Here is an 18,090-nt window from a genome sequence, read left to right as displayed (position 1 = left end):
CTTTTCCTTGAAATATTGTTTTAAAAATTTACACATTATTGATATGAAATTTAAAAAATTTTATTACATACGGTATCACAATATAATGTTTTGACATGTTTATGAAACGTAAATATATTGTAAAAATATTTTTGAGATAATATAAATTCATTTTTGACAATATTACTTAAAAAAATTAAAAATAAATTAAGATTAATCCTTGTTGTCTACTGAAATTCTATTTACTCTAAAAGGAAAAAAGAAAGCAATAAGTAAATCTGAATATATGGACTACTGTCAAAACGTTTCAATTCAATACAACATTTCTAATGTCAAGACTATTAGCCACATGAAAAGCAAAAATTGCAAACAAAGGCAGACCATATTTTCCTCAGCAGTGATGTTCATACGTGCCAAAACACAAGTAGTCTCACTCATCCTCATCATCCTCTTCTTCTTCAGCCTCTCTCAACCACTTTAAAAGGGGAAAGATGAGTAAATATTAACAATCTTCATTTCACCGAGTGGGAAATAGAAAAGATTAAAGTTCCTTTTTTACCTGTATAAATTTTTCTGAACGCTTCAGAAACACTTTATCCGATTCATCTGCTCCTTCCTTCTCATCCGCCCACCTTAGAATAGCATCTTCTTGTAGAATTTCTTTATCATATAAAAGATGCAAAATCTGTGAAACAACAATCAAATGAGGATCTTTCTTTTCACTAAAACTTCACATCTCGTTCTACTTTATACACAAACAACGGACAATTGCCCCCACCAAGTTTTTATCTTGAACCCATCAAGACATCTTCTAGATCTAGGCATATCATTAGAAATACCTGTGGAAATAATGCAGCAAACTCCTTGGCCGATTCCAGGCACATTTCCTCAAATTTCAAGATAACCTCAATCTGTTAGGCAATAACAAGAGAAACGTTAGCGCAAATTTGTAATATAGACAAAAAAAGTCCACTATGAGATGTCAGTTTTGACATGTAATAAAAACAGACAAGTCACCCCACCCATCTGATGATGTGATACATAGAAGAAATTAAATGTAGCAGTCCAAAAAATGTATTATTCCTTTGGCTTACAATTGATATTTATTAATCAGATGGAATTTTCCACCAGATCAACAATACAAACCTCCTCATCTATATCATGCAGGAAAGACTTCAACAGTTTTTGCCATGTTGTGACTATATCAGCAGCATTTCTATGCAATTCACCTTCACAACAGATTGAAAACAAACTAGTTAGTGATTACAAACAAGTTAATCATGGAGATTGATTTTTAACAATAAAAGATGAAGTTATCTATAGGTATTTTCACTTTTCCATTTTCAGTGGGAATGAGCATAAGAGGATTAATAGCAGCAAAGAGGTATGCTTGTAACGTTATCAATTCAGAAGCACAAATGTTTATGCAGATACATGCTTAAATGTTTGGACCATTCATTATTCAACAGTAACAGAGGAAAGACCACATAAGTAAAACAAATAAGAATTAGGAGAATCATCTAACATCCAATCCTGTCCATTGCTGCTTGAATCAGCACTTATTGGCTAACAATTGCACTAACATATGGGAGACAACTTCAACATTTTCAGAATAATTTTCTTACGTTTATTCCTGAAAGACATACACTCCAGTCTGCAAGTGTTGCCACTCTAGCAGACCAATAAAAATCCTCAATAAACAGCACAGCACTTAAGGTCAATAAAGATTGGACACAACTTCTGAGAAGATTAAAGTGCCATCTTTGTTTTGAACAAATCATGAATGACATAAGACAATTATGTATGAACCTTAGAGTCAATGTGTAACCTTTGAACTACATAATTCAAAGATTAAGAATACCAATCACTGAGATTCAACATAGAATAGCAAGATGGAATTAGCTAATGGTGCTCTAATAATTTGGAAAATACTATAAGTTTGGGGCTTCAATAGATTGAAGAGTTTATCAGAATTTACTTGATGCAAAAACTCACTGCCCACTTATGTGAAAGCTATGCATCTGTGAATATTTATTAAATTCAATCATTTAGAGATGTATGGTAAAACAACAAAAAGGTTTCTTCATATCAGTGCAGTGTGAATATATAACTACCAGAATAATCATGAAAAGGGAACATAATAAAAAGCAGCACACATACTCGCAGAATTATGTGGAGATTCGACTGCCAACTTCATCATTGAGTAAAATATTGCTCCACCACAGTCAACAGATGCCATGTTGTAAGACAACCTGAAGAAATAATGGCAGGAAACAGGTTTAGGCAAAATATTAGCCCATATTGAGAAATACAATAGCAGCTCTGTTTGAACATATTGTAGGAATATTCTGTAAATATTTTAGGAATATTTTGTAGATATTTTTTTATTAAAATCCCTTATTTTAAGGGATCATATCTCCTATTTAGTATCTTTCCTAACTTAGAGTTTCCTAAAGTAGTGTCATAAGTTGTATATAAAAACTCTGATTTATGTTCTATTTAATATATAATACTCTGATTTCTACATGGTATTAGTTTAGGTTACGATTTCTTTTTCAACCTAGACCATGTCCGAAACTCCTTCTCCTACTTCGGAGATTACTTCAAATCCAGAAAATTTTTCTGGTTCCGATGCTCCATCAGATTCGTCTGGTCTGACTATCACCTGCCATCGATTGAATGGCAACAATTTTCTTGAAGGGTCTTGTGAAGGTAATCTGGTCATAAAAGATCCAGAAGGTAACCTTTCTTCTACTGCATTTTTCTCCTCCCAGTTGACTCCTAATTGGATCCTCGATTCTGGTGCTACGGATCATATGACTGGTAACAAGGCATTGTTTCACAATTTTTTCCATACCTTTGGTAAAGCTGTCAAAACGGCTGATGGTACCTTGTGCAAAATAGAGGGACATGGCACTGTTATTCTCAATGAACAGATTGCACTTAAAAATGTTCTCTTTGTACCAAATCTGGCGTGCAATCTCATCTCTGTTAGTAAATTGTCCACAAACTTGCACTGCTCTGTAATTTTTAATGATCGTGATTGTACTTTGCAGGCACTGAACTCGAAAAGATGATTGGTAAGGCCAGCTTGCATAATGGTCTCTACATCCTCCCTACCTCTCCTAAAATCGAGATCTCCAAGTCATTTACCGCTTTAGGAAAAGTTGATACTGTTATGTTATGGCACTTTCGTTTAGGCCATCCTAGTTTCCAATACCTTGCAAAATTGTTTCCTGCTCTTTTCATTAATAAAAGGCCTAATTCTTTTTCTTGCAAAGTTTGCTCTCTTGCCAAACATACTAAATCATCTTATTTTCCTTCTACATACAAGCCTTCTTACCCTTTTGCTTTGATCCATAGTGATATTTGGGGCCCTTCTCGGGTGAAGAATGCTGATAATTGTAAGTGGTTTATCACTTTTATTGATGATCACAGTAGGATAACTTGGACTTATTTGCTGAAAGATAAATCTGAAACTGCTAGTGTTTTTGTGCAATTTTATAACATGGTTCTCACTCAATTTGGGTCTAAAATCCAGCTCTTTAAATCTGATAATGGCAGTGAATTTTTTGCTAGGTCTTTAGGTGATTTTTTTAAGGAAAAGGGCATAGTTCAGATTAGTTCTTGTGTTGGAACCCCACAGCAAAACGGCGTTGCCGAAAGAAAAAATAGGCACCTTCTTGAAGTTACTCGTTCTCTTCTATTTACCACTAATGTTCCTAAATATTTGTGGGGGGAAGCCTTATTAACTGCCACATATTTAATCAACCGGATGCCTAGTAAGGTTTTAAAATTTCAAACGCCTCAATCTATATTTTTGCAGCACTTTCCTCATTTTAAGCCTATCTCCTCCATTCTGCCACTTAAAATTTTTGGCTGCACTGTTTTTATCCAAAATATTGCTCCTAATAAGTCCAAGTTAGATCCTAAGTCTTTAAAATGTGTATTGGTTGGGTATTCTTCACTTAAGAAGGGTTATAAATGCTATCATCCTCCTTCTAAACGATTTTTCACCACTATGGATATAACATTTTATGAGCAGGATTCCTATTTCACTCAGGCTGAAATTCAGGGGGAAACATGGAGTGATTTTTAGCCACAACAGGTATCTCCTTCTAATCTTCATTCTCAACCTTCAGAATTGCCATCTTGTTCCCCATTACCTGCAGATCTGTCACCTGTGAATGCTCCCATTGATTCTCCTGTAGTACCTATGACTAATTCACCTACACCCACTTTAAACACTCTTCCTGAAAATACACCTACTCCAATTAACAGTCTTCAAAAAACACCATCACCCAAACAGCTTCGTGTCTACACAAGAAAAAGAAGACATATCCCTGAGACTGTTTTGCAATCTGATTCTTGCCGAGAATTGGATTTGGGTCCAGCTGCCGAAATGGAAGAAGAAATCAGTAAGTCCACTACTCTAGATGACTTTCCTATTGCTATTAGAAAAGGGGTTAGACAGTGCACCAAGCATCCTATTGAAAAATTTACTGGTTATAATTCATTGATGCCGTCTTTTCAAGCATTTACAGCAACTTTGGATAAAGAACAAGTTCCCACAAGCATAGCTGAAGCTCTAAAGGATCCAAAATGGAGAAGGGCTGTTGAAGAGGAAATTTGTGAACTAGAGAAAAATGCTACTTGGACCATTACAGACCTTCCTCAAGGAAAAAAGGCTGTCGGCTGTAAATGGATCTTTGCTGTAAAGTATAACTCCAATGGCAGTATCCAACGATACAAAGCTAGACTAGTGGCCAGAGGTTTCACGCAAACATATGGGATAGACTTCACAGAAACTTTTGCACCTGTGGCAAAGCTTAACACTATTCGAGTACTCCTAAGTTTGGCTGTAAATTGCGATTGGAAATTACACCAACTTGATGTAAAAAACGCATTTCTTAATGGCAAGCTTGAGGAAGAAGTCTATATGCAATTGCCACCTGGCTCAAAGTCTATTGAAGGTAGCAACAAGGTTTGCAAGCTCAACAAGTCTCTATACGGGTTAAAACAATCACCCAGAGCTTGGTTCGAGAGGTTCACTAAAGTCATTCTTCAAAATGGCTACAAGCAGTCCCTTGCCGATCATACGCTTTTCATCAAGGTAACTTCTACAAATAAGAAAGCTATCCTAATTGTGTATGTGGATGACATCATTCTTACTGGAGATGATGAGGAAGAGATTAGCAATTTGAAGAAGTTGTTAAACAGGGAATTCGAAACCAAGGACTTGGGAAAGCTAAGGTATTTCCTAGGAATGGAGGTGGCAAGATCAAAAGAAGGACTTGTGATCAACCACAGAAAGTATGTACTTGATTTACTCAAAGAAACTGGTTTTCTTGGCTGTAAGCCGGCTGATACACCAATGGAGGCAAACTTGAGATTCAATAAAGAAGATGAGTCCTTAGTAGACAGAGAGAAATTTCAAAGGTTAGTTGGGAAACTAATCTACTTATCCTTGACAAGGACAGATATAGCTTTTCCCGTAAATGTGATAAGTCAACACATGACTAATCCTACTGAAGAGCATATGGCAGCAGCAAATAGAATTCTCAAGTACTTGAAGAAAACTCCAGGACACGGCTTAATGTTTAAGAAGACACAAGACAGAACTGTTAAGATTTTTACAGACTCTAGTTGGGCTGGAGATCTCACTGAAAGAAGATCCACTAGTGGGTACTGCACTTTTGTTTGGGGTAACCTTACAACTTAGAGAAGTAAGAAACAATCTGTTGTTTCAAGAAGTACTGCTGAAGCTGAATTTAGAGCACTAGCTTTGGGGATATGCGAAGGAATTTGGCTACTTAAATTACTAAAAGAACTTGGCACAAATCAGGAGGATCACTTTGAAGTTCTGTGTGATAATCAATCTGCCATTCAGATTGCCAAGAACCCAGTTCAACATGACCGAACAAAGCATGTTGAAATTGATAGGCATTTTATTGCTGATCAAGTCAACAAAAAGACAGCCACTCTTTCTTACATTCCTTCAGAAGGACAGATTGCAGACATTCTTACCAAGGCTTTGCCAAAACCTGTGTTCAATAAATTCCTATTCAAGCTGGGATTATACAATGTATATTCTCCAGCTTGAGGGGGAGTGTAGGAATATTCTGTAAATATTTTAGGAATATTTTGTAGATATTTTTTTATTAAAATCCCTTATTTTAAGGGATCATATCTCCTATTTAGTATCTTTCCTAACTTAGAGTTTCCTAAAGTAGTGTCATAGGTTGTATATAAAAACTCTGATTTATGTTCTATTTAATATATAATACTCTGATTTCTACACATATCTCTGAAGCAAAAAAATAAGTGCTGATTGAAGATCTCCTTAGCGAGAAAGCATCAAGGATGGTCCGCTAGAGATAGGGGGTAATTTTGCTAATGCTCTTGAGCACCATTCAGGTGCTGAATAGGCATCAAACTAAAGGGGATAAAGCAAACAAGGCTGGATTTGAATAAACTGATGAAGCATAAATTAGAAGGATGTGGTAAACAATTATTAGCAATTGGAAAAAGAGCAACAGTTAAAACAGCAAAAGTCATGTGATGAACTGTATCCATTGCTGAAGATTTTAGGTTCTATACTTTCAAATAATGTAAAAGAGCAGCGTATATTTTTACAATTAGGGAAAAAAAAAAAGGTTAAGAAAAATGTCAGTCAAGGAGCCCACCAACTAGGTTAATGGCCCCGGTTTGCTCAGGCCTTGGAGAATAAAATGAATGTAACTTACCGAAGTGCATTCACCTCTAAGACTGCAAGGTCTACTTTGACATTTTCATGAACAGCCCTTAAAAAGGTAGCTTCAACCTGCCCATCGGAATGGAAACTATAAATAGTTCTCTATACTACATATTATCACCATGAATATAGTCACAGATTACCTCTTTCTCAAAGGATACATAGTCATCTCTAGAGTCTTCATTATCGTCATCTTCAGAACCATTACCATCAGAATCAGTTTTCAGCTCTCTTGAAGCTGAAATAACATTCCCATCTTGAGTTAACAGTTCCTCATCCTCATCTTTATCTAGCATTAGCTTAACCAGTTTATCTGTGGGAATAGGTGCAACTGAATGCCTCCATTCTTCATCATACGCTCCTTCAAAGACTGTCCAAATATAACCAACTCCACCAGTACCAAGCTGAAAGCATAAACAATTGCATCATCCAAATTATTATTTAATTGCCAGAGAAGTATGAGGGAGAGAGACTGAAGATACATTTCATACTCAACCTCATGCTATTTAATTATATCAACAAAGATATATCATAATACTTTTTTCCTATTTTATAATTATGTTCAATTGCTTACGAGTCCTTATTTTCTCCATATTCACTCTGCACCACCTTGCAAGCAAAACTGGCAGCAATAACAAAAAATAATGTTAGAAGCAAGCAATAGAACCAACCTCAGATGCTGTCTCAGATAAATCAGGTGCAATGTCCCCATTCAATTTATCCGCTGCACCAAAAATTGCTTTGTTAACTTTTGTAAGCACATATAACAATGATCTCCCTTTTCTAGAGATAAAAATGGTGGCTTATCGCAAAAATAACAGAACAAAGATTGCGGGCACAAATTACCAATCATTAAACCATATACTCCAAAAAGAAAATAACATATAAACAATTATATAAGTGCTGAAATATACTCTTCCATAAAAGCTAAATTTTGCTTCTATAAGCTTCAAAGCAAAGAGAAGAGGAGGAGAGAAAGAAAGGAAGTGCTAACCAAGAAATATTGTAATGCATAAACAAAGAAAAAAAAACAAAAAAGACAGCATATAGCATCTAAAAATCAAATGAAGGAAATGAAAGAAAAAATTAGATTCAACTCTACTCAAAGGTATGGAAAAACATTTCTTTCTCCCGGGAGAGAGAAAACCCGGGGGGGGGAAGGCAATCTGACAGAATGAAGACATTCACAAGTTAACCAAAATGACTTTTGTTCTATCATTATTTTTTCCAATTCAACCAAACCTCATCAGCATATTCCATAGTCTGCCGTCCATAAAGCATCACATTTACAGCATGCACACAACACATACAATATTCTAACTATGAATACTCAACATAGAATTTCTTTGGCATGACATGTATCCTTCTCTTGGTTATATGTGTATCGACTGCTTCTCTTTTCTTTTCTTTTTTTCTCTCCTTCAAGAGAACATCCATAAAAGCGATATATACTAGAGGAAGAATTTTAAAGAGGATAAATAATGAAAAAGTTGGTCTAAAATAAATTTGAAAAACTTTCACCTTTTATCATCCTTTTTTGTTAAGTACATAAGGCTCTGGTTGCGTAACAGATATCAAGTAATTGCAAAATTTTATTTCCAAGAAATAAGTTAACTAATATTTCTATACACTGATGAAAAGGATATGCAGGATACACAACAAAGACAGACAACAAAAGCACATGGACAGAATTTTTTTAACAAAAATGCACTCAGAAAAGAATAGATCAAAGAAGAAATTAGTTCTGACTCGTTTGCCTAAATCCATAAACTAGCATGATTTCCCAAAAGCTTCTTCTTTCAACAGCATAAAGTACAGCCTTCATTACATCCTACCATAGAATCTAGAGATGTAATATATTAACCTAGACATCAAAGATATAAAGAAGACAAATAGGTGCAACCTTCATATACTATGTTTAAAGAAAATGAAGAATGCAATATTACAAGATTCGCTAAATACCTGAAACATTAAAAAAAAAAAACAGATATTAAAAATTCATATAGCTCTAGGAACTTACATCGAAGCTCCCCAGTGCCACTAGTACTGTCAGCATATTCCAATTCCTCATCACTATCTTGCTGGGTTGGCTGTTGAAGTAAAGAAACCTTTGAGTAGGCAGGAACAACAAACTGTTGTCCAACTACAACCTGGAGAAAATAAATGTTCAGATCTCTTGCAAAGAACATAACTTTGAGCCATACAAGAAGTATTATTAACCAGAGAAAATATTGTAATTAAGGAATATATAAGAAAAATACAAGGTTCAAAATTCAGTATGCTGTTTCGAATTTCCAGCTCCAGTTAAGATAAAGACCTGAAAAGAAGATTGAGGATGACCATGGGGAAGGTTGCAGACAGACTTATAATTGAACACACTATAAGGGGATAGCTAGAACTCCAGGTAGGGTGGGGATGTGGGAATGATGGTTGTAACAAGACAGGAAGTTGTATCATAAGGATGAAGCACAAGTACAAGAAAGAAAAAAATAACTGAAATGATTATTGTTCATATAGCAATTACAAACGTTTGAGATACAGCTTTTTAGGTAAAACATTTCAAATCCCAAAAGAGAAAATCTGGTTGACTTGTTTATCAATGGCAACAAGAAATTGTAAGCTGCACGTCCAGAAAGAAATCAGAAACCGCCAAGAAAACTTACAACTTTGAGTTACTTTAGTTGGGAGACAGCCCATAATGGTGTCACCATAATATATCATAAAATCTTAGTCTATCACATTTATAGATATTTGAACAAGTATATGTCTTGAGGCATGATGCAAATTCATATAACTGCATGTAGACACGTATTCAAACTAATCACCGCAATAATAATGATGACATTTGACAATTAAAAAAGGGATAAAGTGCTCCAAGGGATGCATACCTTGAAAGATAGAATAACTCCAGGTTGCAGAACTGCTCCTGACTTCAGTATTACACCGTCACATACTATTGCATTCCTTAACTGACAGCCATCTTCAATGGTAACATTATTCCATATATAAGAGCCTTCTATTGTGACATTTGATCCAATAGTGCACCTTTCTCCAATAACAGAATGAGAGATTTTTGTGTCAGTCCCTATTTTGGTGCCTTGTCCAATGAAAGTGAATGAACCAAATTGTGCAGAACGTGACAGTGTGACATCTGAAAATAAAAATTGATTAAACCACTTCCAAGGAAAGTCCCGAACTAAACAAATTAAAAAGGTACAAGCATAAATGATGAGATGTTACATGTTTAAAGCATGAAACTTTTATGGCAGTCAAATACGTAATAATCATTAATTTGTTTCAATCTATACCAGATGCTCGATAAGTTCCCTGCCTCTCAACCTTTATTGCAGAACTTCCACAGAGCACATCTGGAACAAATGGATAAGTCCACCTCTGAATTATGTCCTTGCTAATGGTATCATAACTTCGAAAGTTATCTATCCTAGCAGCATAACTTGAGTGAATTTCATGAGTAAATATCTTGTAACCCATGATCTGCAGCCATAGATAAAAGTGGAAGCAATATGATACAAAATCTTATGATATTCAGCCCGGTAACAATATGCAATTGTAATATTTCTCCAATTCTATTCTTATGTTTATCATCAGATGTCAAGATTAGATAACATAAACGGCATCATCAACTACATCGTCCTATCTTATATTTGGATGTTATGCACAGTATTATGCTAAGATACACATATATGATGAGTATATTTACTAAGGATAACCAAACTTCCTTTCAAAATTTCTATGTTCTAACTATTATCCTATAAATTTTTTACGATGTTTATATTTTTTAAGGGTAATGAATACAAATGTCTACATTTTGTAAAGAATAGATAAGTCATTGTTTTGATGATTACGCATGCAACACCATGTTTACCTATCCCATAAACATTAAAATAATCAAAGCTTCTTGAATTAATTTTTTTTAGATTACAATTAACGGAAAGTATAATGTTTTACAAATTATGATGCATGTTACTAAACAAAAAAGGCTGGCTTGCAAATTCCAAAGCATAGATCTAGACTAAAGCTTCCCGTAGATTAGCAGACAATTCTACATCATTCGGACAGAAGGGTCAGCTAAGACTGCCACGACAATGCACATTTGAGTGTACAATGACAAACCACCCAGTTTTTTTCTTTCTTATCTAAACTTTGACTTTGAATGTGCAAGCACACAATTTTGTTTTATTAAGGGTGAAAAAGTGATAAGAAAATATTTTAAAACAACATGATATAAGTGTATGATATGTAACACATACATCATCAACCAGCAGTCCCTTTACAAAATGACGTCTTAGATGTTGATAATCAAAATTGTCTGTGAAAAGACTTAGTACTTCTTGAGAGCATATGTCAATATAACAGTCCTGCAAAAGCAAACCCAAATTATTTAGTAAAATATCATTCGACTAAAAACAAGTAGCATAAATCATATATGTTTAATATTTATCCAGGCAATATGTGCTAATCAAGCCACTAACAGACAGATCGCTGAACCAGTAGCAAAAGGTTTCATGCCATGTAGCTTGAAAAAGGAACTTTGAAACTTCTAACGGACCAAGAGTTGAGATCAAGGTTTAAGGTTCTTTCTGATTATGGACAATCAATGATTTCAGTGTGAATACACTGAGAAAAAGGATAAAGACAGCGTACAATAAATAAAAAGCAAAAATATTTTGAGAGTAAAAAAAAAATGAAGAACAAAGTGATGTTGTAAAGAGCCATTTGAGTTTGGAGAAGAGCAAACAAGTTTATAATAGCACTAAAACAGAGATTTTGACTGCTACCCATCAAATGAAACAAGCAAGAGTTTTAAGGCATCAATCACTTGCCAAGCAAGAAAAAGTATACACTCATTACATCTATTTTATAATTATTTACAAACAACTCTGTTCAATACCGAGAAACACAACTAAAATTTGTAAAGTTTTACACCACGTCCACAAAAGAAGCAAATTTATCATAACATATTAAGATATTCCTTTTTAAGTGTCTGTGTGAATATATATAATGATGGCAAAATAGGTAATATAAAAAGTAACCAGATAATTTCACAATATGATTTGAAGAACAAAACCTGTTTGTCATTGTGCAGAATGACAGAAGGATTGTCAGCTATCAATGTTTTATCAAGAGATATAAACCCCTTTGAATATTCTGCTTTATCCTCGTAATACAGAAGCTGTTTCGTAACAGGATTTATAGCCATGAAGAGTTCATCGGTACCAAGTCGAGACTGCTGGGTGATCGGTGAAGGCTTTGACTGTTTAACAACCATGGTCATTATAGCATTAGCATCTTTTTTCCTTCTGTCTTTATGTTCTTGAAGTGCCTGTGTAAGCGACATGTTGCTCACTGTATCTCCACTAATAAGAACAAAATCTCCATGTATCTGAAAAGATAAGGAGAAAAACCGTGCATACTGAGTGAAACAAGCTCCAAACCATGATGGTCGTAAATAAATTCCAAACATAAGATTACAATTGCCAAAAATCTACAAAAAGAATAAAGCATCCCAACCAAGAACTCTACAAAAGATTTAAGCATATTGAAAACAAAGTTCAATAAAAAGGAATTCTAGTGATGTTGTCCTCATTTCCTTTATTTTGAAAATAAGCACATTTAAAAGATAAATAAGACTTCCTGCAGGAACAATTAATTGCAGAAACCAGCTTGAACTTTAATAGAGGTGATCCATGATGCTCAAAGATCAACAGTTCAAAGCTCCTCCAAAACTCACCCATCGATTAAGCCTAGAAGACAAATGCCCAGGACCTAGACATGACAGATGAGGCAAGCTGGTACTACCTCATTGGATCTTTAAGTCACATCAAAGTAGTAACTATAGTCCAATTCCTAGTTTTAACATAAGCCTTTGGAGTTTGATCTATTCCCATGGGTTTTCACAGAATATTCAAGTGGGTCTTGGCAGACTACCAATTTGCTTTCTACAACATTTACTTCAATAATTAATTTGTGAGAAACACCTTTGAACAAATTGGTGGGATGATTATTTTAATTTCAGCAACTTTGGGAGAGTAGATTTTACAAAAATTGGAGTTCGTACCCAAATGCACAATAATTCAATAACAAAGAAAAAGCAACTCATTTCCTGTATTTACAAACTAAAGAAACCAACTAACCAGCCCACTAATATTCAACCTCAACATTCAACTAGAGGAGCCAAAACTTGCTTGAACCAGTATTTCCCCCATCTGACACCTAGACAACATGAGTTCAAACCCTGTCATCCCCTCCCCCTCCACCAATATTGTATTGATCAAAAGAAAGAACATTCAACTAGAGGCTTGTTCCTCCGTCTAAGACGGTATATATTTCAAGTAAATGCATTATCCTATTAACATATTTCTTAGTACACACTTTTAATTAGTGGAAAGATATATATATATATATATAAAACCATTACCACATTGCGCTCGTAAATCAAACGCAAAGCATCACCAGCACTGATGGAATTGTGAGATTCTATTGTAGTAACCGAAAAATTTGGTTGAGATGACCATTCGGAACTCTCCAAGTAATCAATCACTTGTTTCGAATGAGCACAGCAGAACACGAAAACCTCCTCCACGCCCGCCGATTCAAGCCATGCTAATGTATAATTTATCATCGGAATATTTACTAAAGGCAACAATACCTTCAATCAAAGAGGCAATTTTTATAATTAAACCAAAACATATAATAAATTTGAAAAAAAAATGTCTGCACGGATACCTTGGGGCGTTCGAGAGTAATTGGACGGAACTTGGTGGTGAAGCTATCAGCTAAGAGAATGGCTTGTAATGGATGACGAGCTAATTCCTCTGGGTCTTCTGAAACCCTAGCAGTAGCACCCTTTTTCTGTGCACCCATCTTTCCAGTCTTTGTCCTTACCGAACAAAGAACCGGAACGCAGAAACTTATTCAGTTAATAGAGTGAAAAACGAGGGAGAAAACCCTAATTAATTAAAATATATAATATCAATAATCAACAAAAAGAAAAAAAAAAAAGCTGAAGCTTGAAAACTGCAAGTCCAGGGAAACAGTAGCAGCAAGAAAGAAATAAAGAAGAGATTTTGGGGGGTTTTAGGGGAAGGTCGGATCGGGTCTGGATCTCCGATCTTTAGTTCTTACAGGGTTAGGTCCGACTAGAAAGCCTGATATATTACTCCAGTACTGATAAGCAAAAATCGGTGGCCAAGCCCAACCGCCCAACTAAACAAAGTTTTAATTTAAACTACAAAAATAGTCATGTATTTATTATGCTTAAGTTTACGTTTTGGTATGTTTCAATTGTAACGATTTCATCACTGGGCCGTTAGTACCCGTTAAGTGATGGATGGAAGTCAGAGCTGGCAGTATGGCAGACGTTTTTGCCATGTCATCGCCATGTTTTGAGCCTATTTCCCCATTTTTAAATGAATTTATAATATAAAAATATCTTAAATCTTTTATATACAACATATTAAGGTAAAAAGGAATAAAAAAATAAACCTCTCATTGTTTCAAGCAAACGACAGAGAAAAGAAGAAGAAGAGATGGAAGCACCTAATGTTAATATACCTATATGTAATTGTGATTCTCGAACTCCGTTAAGAATATCTTAATCAAACGAAAACCTAAATAAGAGATTTTTCAAATGTCAATATTATGGTAACTATAAAAGGAGTAGTTGTCGGTTTTTTACCTAGTTCGTTCCTCCTGTTACACCACATTCAAGGGTGGTGTTGGTTGGAATGCTAAGGAAAGTTAGAAAGATAGAGGGGGAGAATGATTTGGGTTGTTATGGTAGTGGTGTGTGTATTTATGCAGTGGCTTTTGGTTTCCAAAACTTAGTTGTTGTTTGTGTAAAAGGGAAATGGGTGTAGGATAACTGATCTAGGGTTTGGGAAGGGTTTTTTGTTTTGGTAACTTGGTTAGTGGTGAATGGAACAATCCTGTTTTTTTTTTTTTTTGGTTAAAATTACTCTGAATTGCATATAACATATAAGAAAACAGACATATTGTCTGTTGTTACAAAATAAACAGTGCATGACTTCTAAGCATAATTAGCCAATCAATTGCCCACTGCCCAAATAAGACCTATAAAGAGATTACAAAATAAACCAATGTATGGAGCACTGCCCAAATGAGCAACAATGGCTCATATGAAGTGACTACAAAACTGTATATTATAAAGCGGTTAAGGCAGTTGACAAAAAAACCATTATCTTCACAATAAAAAAAAAATTGAAACGTCACATTCAATCTTAAAAGCTGAGGATGGATTTGCTTCTTTAAATATGCCAAAAGTCTCCCTACTATTTAAATTTTAAAATATATTCTTTATATTTTAATTTTGAGATATTTAAATCATTATATTTTTTTATTTAAAAGTCTTGGTCTCTTTCTTTAATTTTTTTAATTAAAATTAACTCTGTCAAAGATAAAATAATTTTTTTAAGCCTTAACATTTATATTTTTTTGTCAATATGGTCTTTACCCTTTAAAATTAGTTAAATTTTTTAAATATTATTTTTTTATTTTTAAATAAAAACAAAGAAATTAAAAAATATAATTTTTGAAAAGAAAAAAAACTTTTAAAAATTTTAAAAAAATAAAAAAGATATTAAAAATATTTAAAAAATTCAAAGTTCATCTAAACTAGATCGGGCTAGCCAATCGGACTTAGAACCAGATGGGATATCACTCCTATTAGAGGTAAAAAATAGGTTGACCCGCGAATTAGTACAGACTTGTTAAACCAAATTAAAAATTAATTGTGTAGCACCCCAAACCCGGCCCAGACGTTATGGCCGGATCCGACATGCCACATTGAAGCGTTCAAAACATTTTATATTGTTGATCCAGAAAAACCTACTTAGTGTTTTAAAAGATAATTTCATTATAGGTTAAAGTGAATGGAAGCTGTGCACCAGGTAGGAAATCGGAAAAGAGGTGGTGAGTCCATCGAACTGCTTAAGTACCAAGCTCCCTTCGGATCCAATCCTAGACATGCATACTGCCATTGCCACACCTTAACGTCATGGATATTTCTAGGAAACCGATTTGATTATGTCATTTTTAAGGAAAAGTGATTAATTTTGGAAAATACTTTCATTGCGGAAGCTTTGCTTGTTGTCGTGTTATTTTGAAATCAATTGTTATTTTTGAAAACGCGCCCTAAAGCTATCCAATTTCAACAGTTAAAATAAGTAATACCTATCTTAGTAATACATATTAAAACCATCAAAAATAATTAAACGGCCTTATTACATTTAAAAACCCAAAACTTCAAACGTAAATAATAGGACGTCCAGTTCACCAGAAGAAAACCAAACTTTTAGAACGGGTGGCCACTCCGAACTCTCTCACAGCTCCAAGTCCACTATGGTTGGGGATTTCCTGCGTGGATGAAAATAAAAGGGGTGAGTTCGGGGAAACTCAGTGTGTAAGGAAAACCCATTCAAAGCCCAAGTCAGCTCAAGCCTATCGGGCCTAAGCCCATTCAGGTAACAGTGATACTGGACCAGAGCCATTTTCAGATTACAATAAACTAGGCCTTAGCCCCTTATTCAGATAACAGTATGACCCATAGGCCCATTTCAAAATACATGCAACATCAATAACATATGCAAGCCCATTTGGGGAGACTACTCAACCCACCAACCACTACACTCCACCCGTACCAGCCCTACACTCCATGTGGGGAATAGCTCAACCCACTCAGCCCAACACTCCACAGTTGCAGCCTTGCTGCTCAGTTAACAGTAAATTGAGGCAAAGCCCCCAGTACGTGGACAAGCCACTTTCAGTACTTCCTCCGTCAATATCCCAATCCCATGCATCAGATAATAACAACATGGCATGCAGTAATTAACAACAGTCAAACATGTATTTAGGTCAATTTAACCCTAGGGGTATTTCGGTAATTTATCTATTAGGGGTAAAGCTGTAAATTTTCCACTTTTAAAGGTATTTCAGTAATTTATCTATTTTAGGGTTTTTCATGCATATTCCTACTTTTCACGTACTAACAGAATCACGTACCGAGGGTTCTTACCGAATTGGGCCCGTTGGCCTATCATTCCAATTTTTGGCCCATTAAGCCCAAAAATATCGAGGGCACAGAAATCATGCACTTTGCAGTCCAAATTTTGCAGCTTACTAAAAACTTTAATCTATTTACCTCACGAGCATTCGCACACTCGCAAATCTACAAAATATCGGTTTTCGGCATTTCGGCTTTTCGACTTTTGCCGATCCAGACTAAGAAAGAGGGTGTTAGTTACACACCTGTTTGCGACGATATGCTGACGAGATCCACACACGAACTGCCTACAATTGGATTACTAACACATTAATCTAACTATTCACATACGAACTACGTATTAACCCCTTACAATATTCAGCCAACCACACCTACAGATCAGAGTAAGCTTATAAGAAATCAATAAGCAACTCATTAACAAATTTTTGTCAGTGTTTACCACATAATCATAATTTCACTGCAAGCTGTCTTCCTGAGCAACAGTCACTAAATCATTTATAACTGGAGCTACGAAACTCCAAATCAAGTGCCGTTAATTTTACCTGAAAATAGACTCATATATCTTCTATCTATAAACTTTTCAGAATTTTCGGTTTAGCCAATCAATACCAGATTTTTCTCAATTTTTCGGACTAATCTGACCACTCTTCATTACGAATCAAATTTCTCATTGTACAGAATTCAAAATATGTTCTCGTTTATTTCATTTGAAACTAGACTCATTAAGCTTTAATTTCATAATTTATTTAGCTTCTAATTCATCTCTCACAATTTATGGTGATTTTCCAAAGTCACGTTACTGCTGCTGTCCCAAGCAGATTTATTACCAAATCACTCTTTCACACATACCTTGCATGCATGTTATTTAAACAAGTATATCACCAATCAATCATCTCATATCTATGATTTTACTTAAGTATAATCTCCATTTCATCATTTTAAAGCACAACATGTTAGCCGATTTTTCCCTTTAGCATCTAAGGCACATGCATGCTCATTTGTTTGGCTCAACTTCACCTATCTTCCATTTTTCATCAAAAGAACATGAAACAACAACAATTTCCTTCATTTTAATTCATGACTAAATGCTCACAACACAACTAAAAACCAAAATATGCTTCAAGAGTTAAGGTAGAATCAAGAAGAACTCATGAAACTCAAGATAGAAGCAAACTACCATGAACTTACCTTCAATTTTCTTCCCCAAGTGACCGAACATTCAAGAGATTTATCCTCTCCTTTCTCTTCTCTAACTTTAGGCTATGATGAACAAAGATGGACAAAACTTTGTTCTTTTCACCCCTTTTTTTTAATA

At 34.8% G+C, this 18,090-nt stretch overlaps 1 protein-coding gene across 2 annotated transcripts; it reads right to left on the bottom strand.

The window, feature by feature from the left end:
* Window positions 1-248: 248 nt before the first annotated feature.
* On the bottom strand, window positions 249-13,974 carry LOC107895001 (translation initiation factor eIF-2B subunit epsilon). 2 transcript variants are annotated; one of them, XM_016820170.2, is made up of 16 exons: window positions 13,880-13,974; window positions 13,481-13,634; window positions 13,173-13,403; window positions 11,823-12,137; window positions 11,005-11,112; window positions 10,042-10,228; window positions 9,622-9,884; window positions 8,754-8,883; window positions 7,405-7,457; window positions 6,877-7,137; window positions 6,726-6,802; window positions 2,140-2,231; window positions 1,126-1,208; window positions 819-890; window positions 539-664; window positions 249-454 (listed from the first exon to the last, which is right to left on the bottom strand). In XM_016820170.2, the coding sequence occupies exons 2-16, from the start codon at window positions 13,616-13,618 to the stop codon at window positions 410-412; spliced, it is 2,181 nt and encodes a 726-aa protein (XP_016675659.1). In that variant the 5' UTR covers window positions 13,619-13,634; window positions 13,880-13,974; the 3' UTR covers window positions 249-409. The 2 variants fall into 2 exon arrangements, with proteins under 2 accessions (XP_016675659.1, XP_040941002.1); XM_041085068.1 differs by having other exon boundaries at window positions 9,622-9,782; window positions 13,880-13,973.
* Window positions 13,975-18,090: the final 4,116 nt, after the last annotated feature.

The sequence above is a fragment of the Gossypium hirsutum genome, chromosome A13 (genome assembly GCF_007990345.1).
Source record: "Gossypium hirsutum isolate 1008001.06 chromosome A13, Gossypium_hirsutum_v2.1, whole genome shotgun sequence".
In the NCBI taxonomy this organism is placed as follows: Eukaryota; Viridiplantae; Streptophyta; class Magnoliopsida; order Malvales; family Malvaceae; genus Gossypium; species Gossypium hirsutum.
Note: the sequence above shows the minus strand (reverse complement) of the source record. Positions and strands in the feature narration are given on the sequence as shown.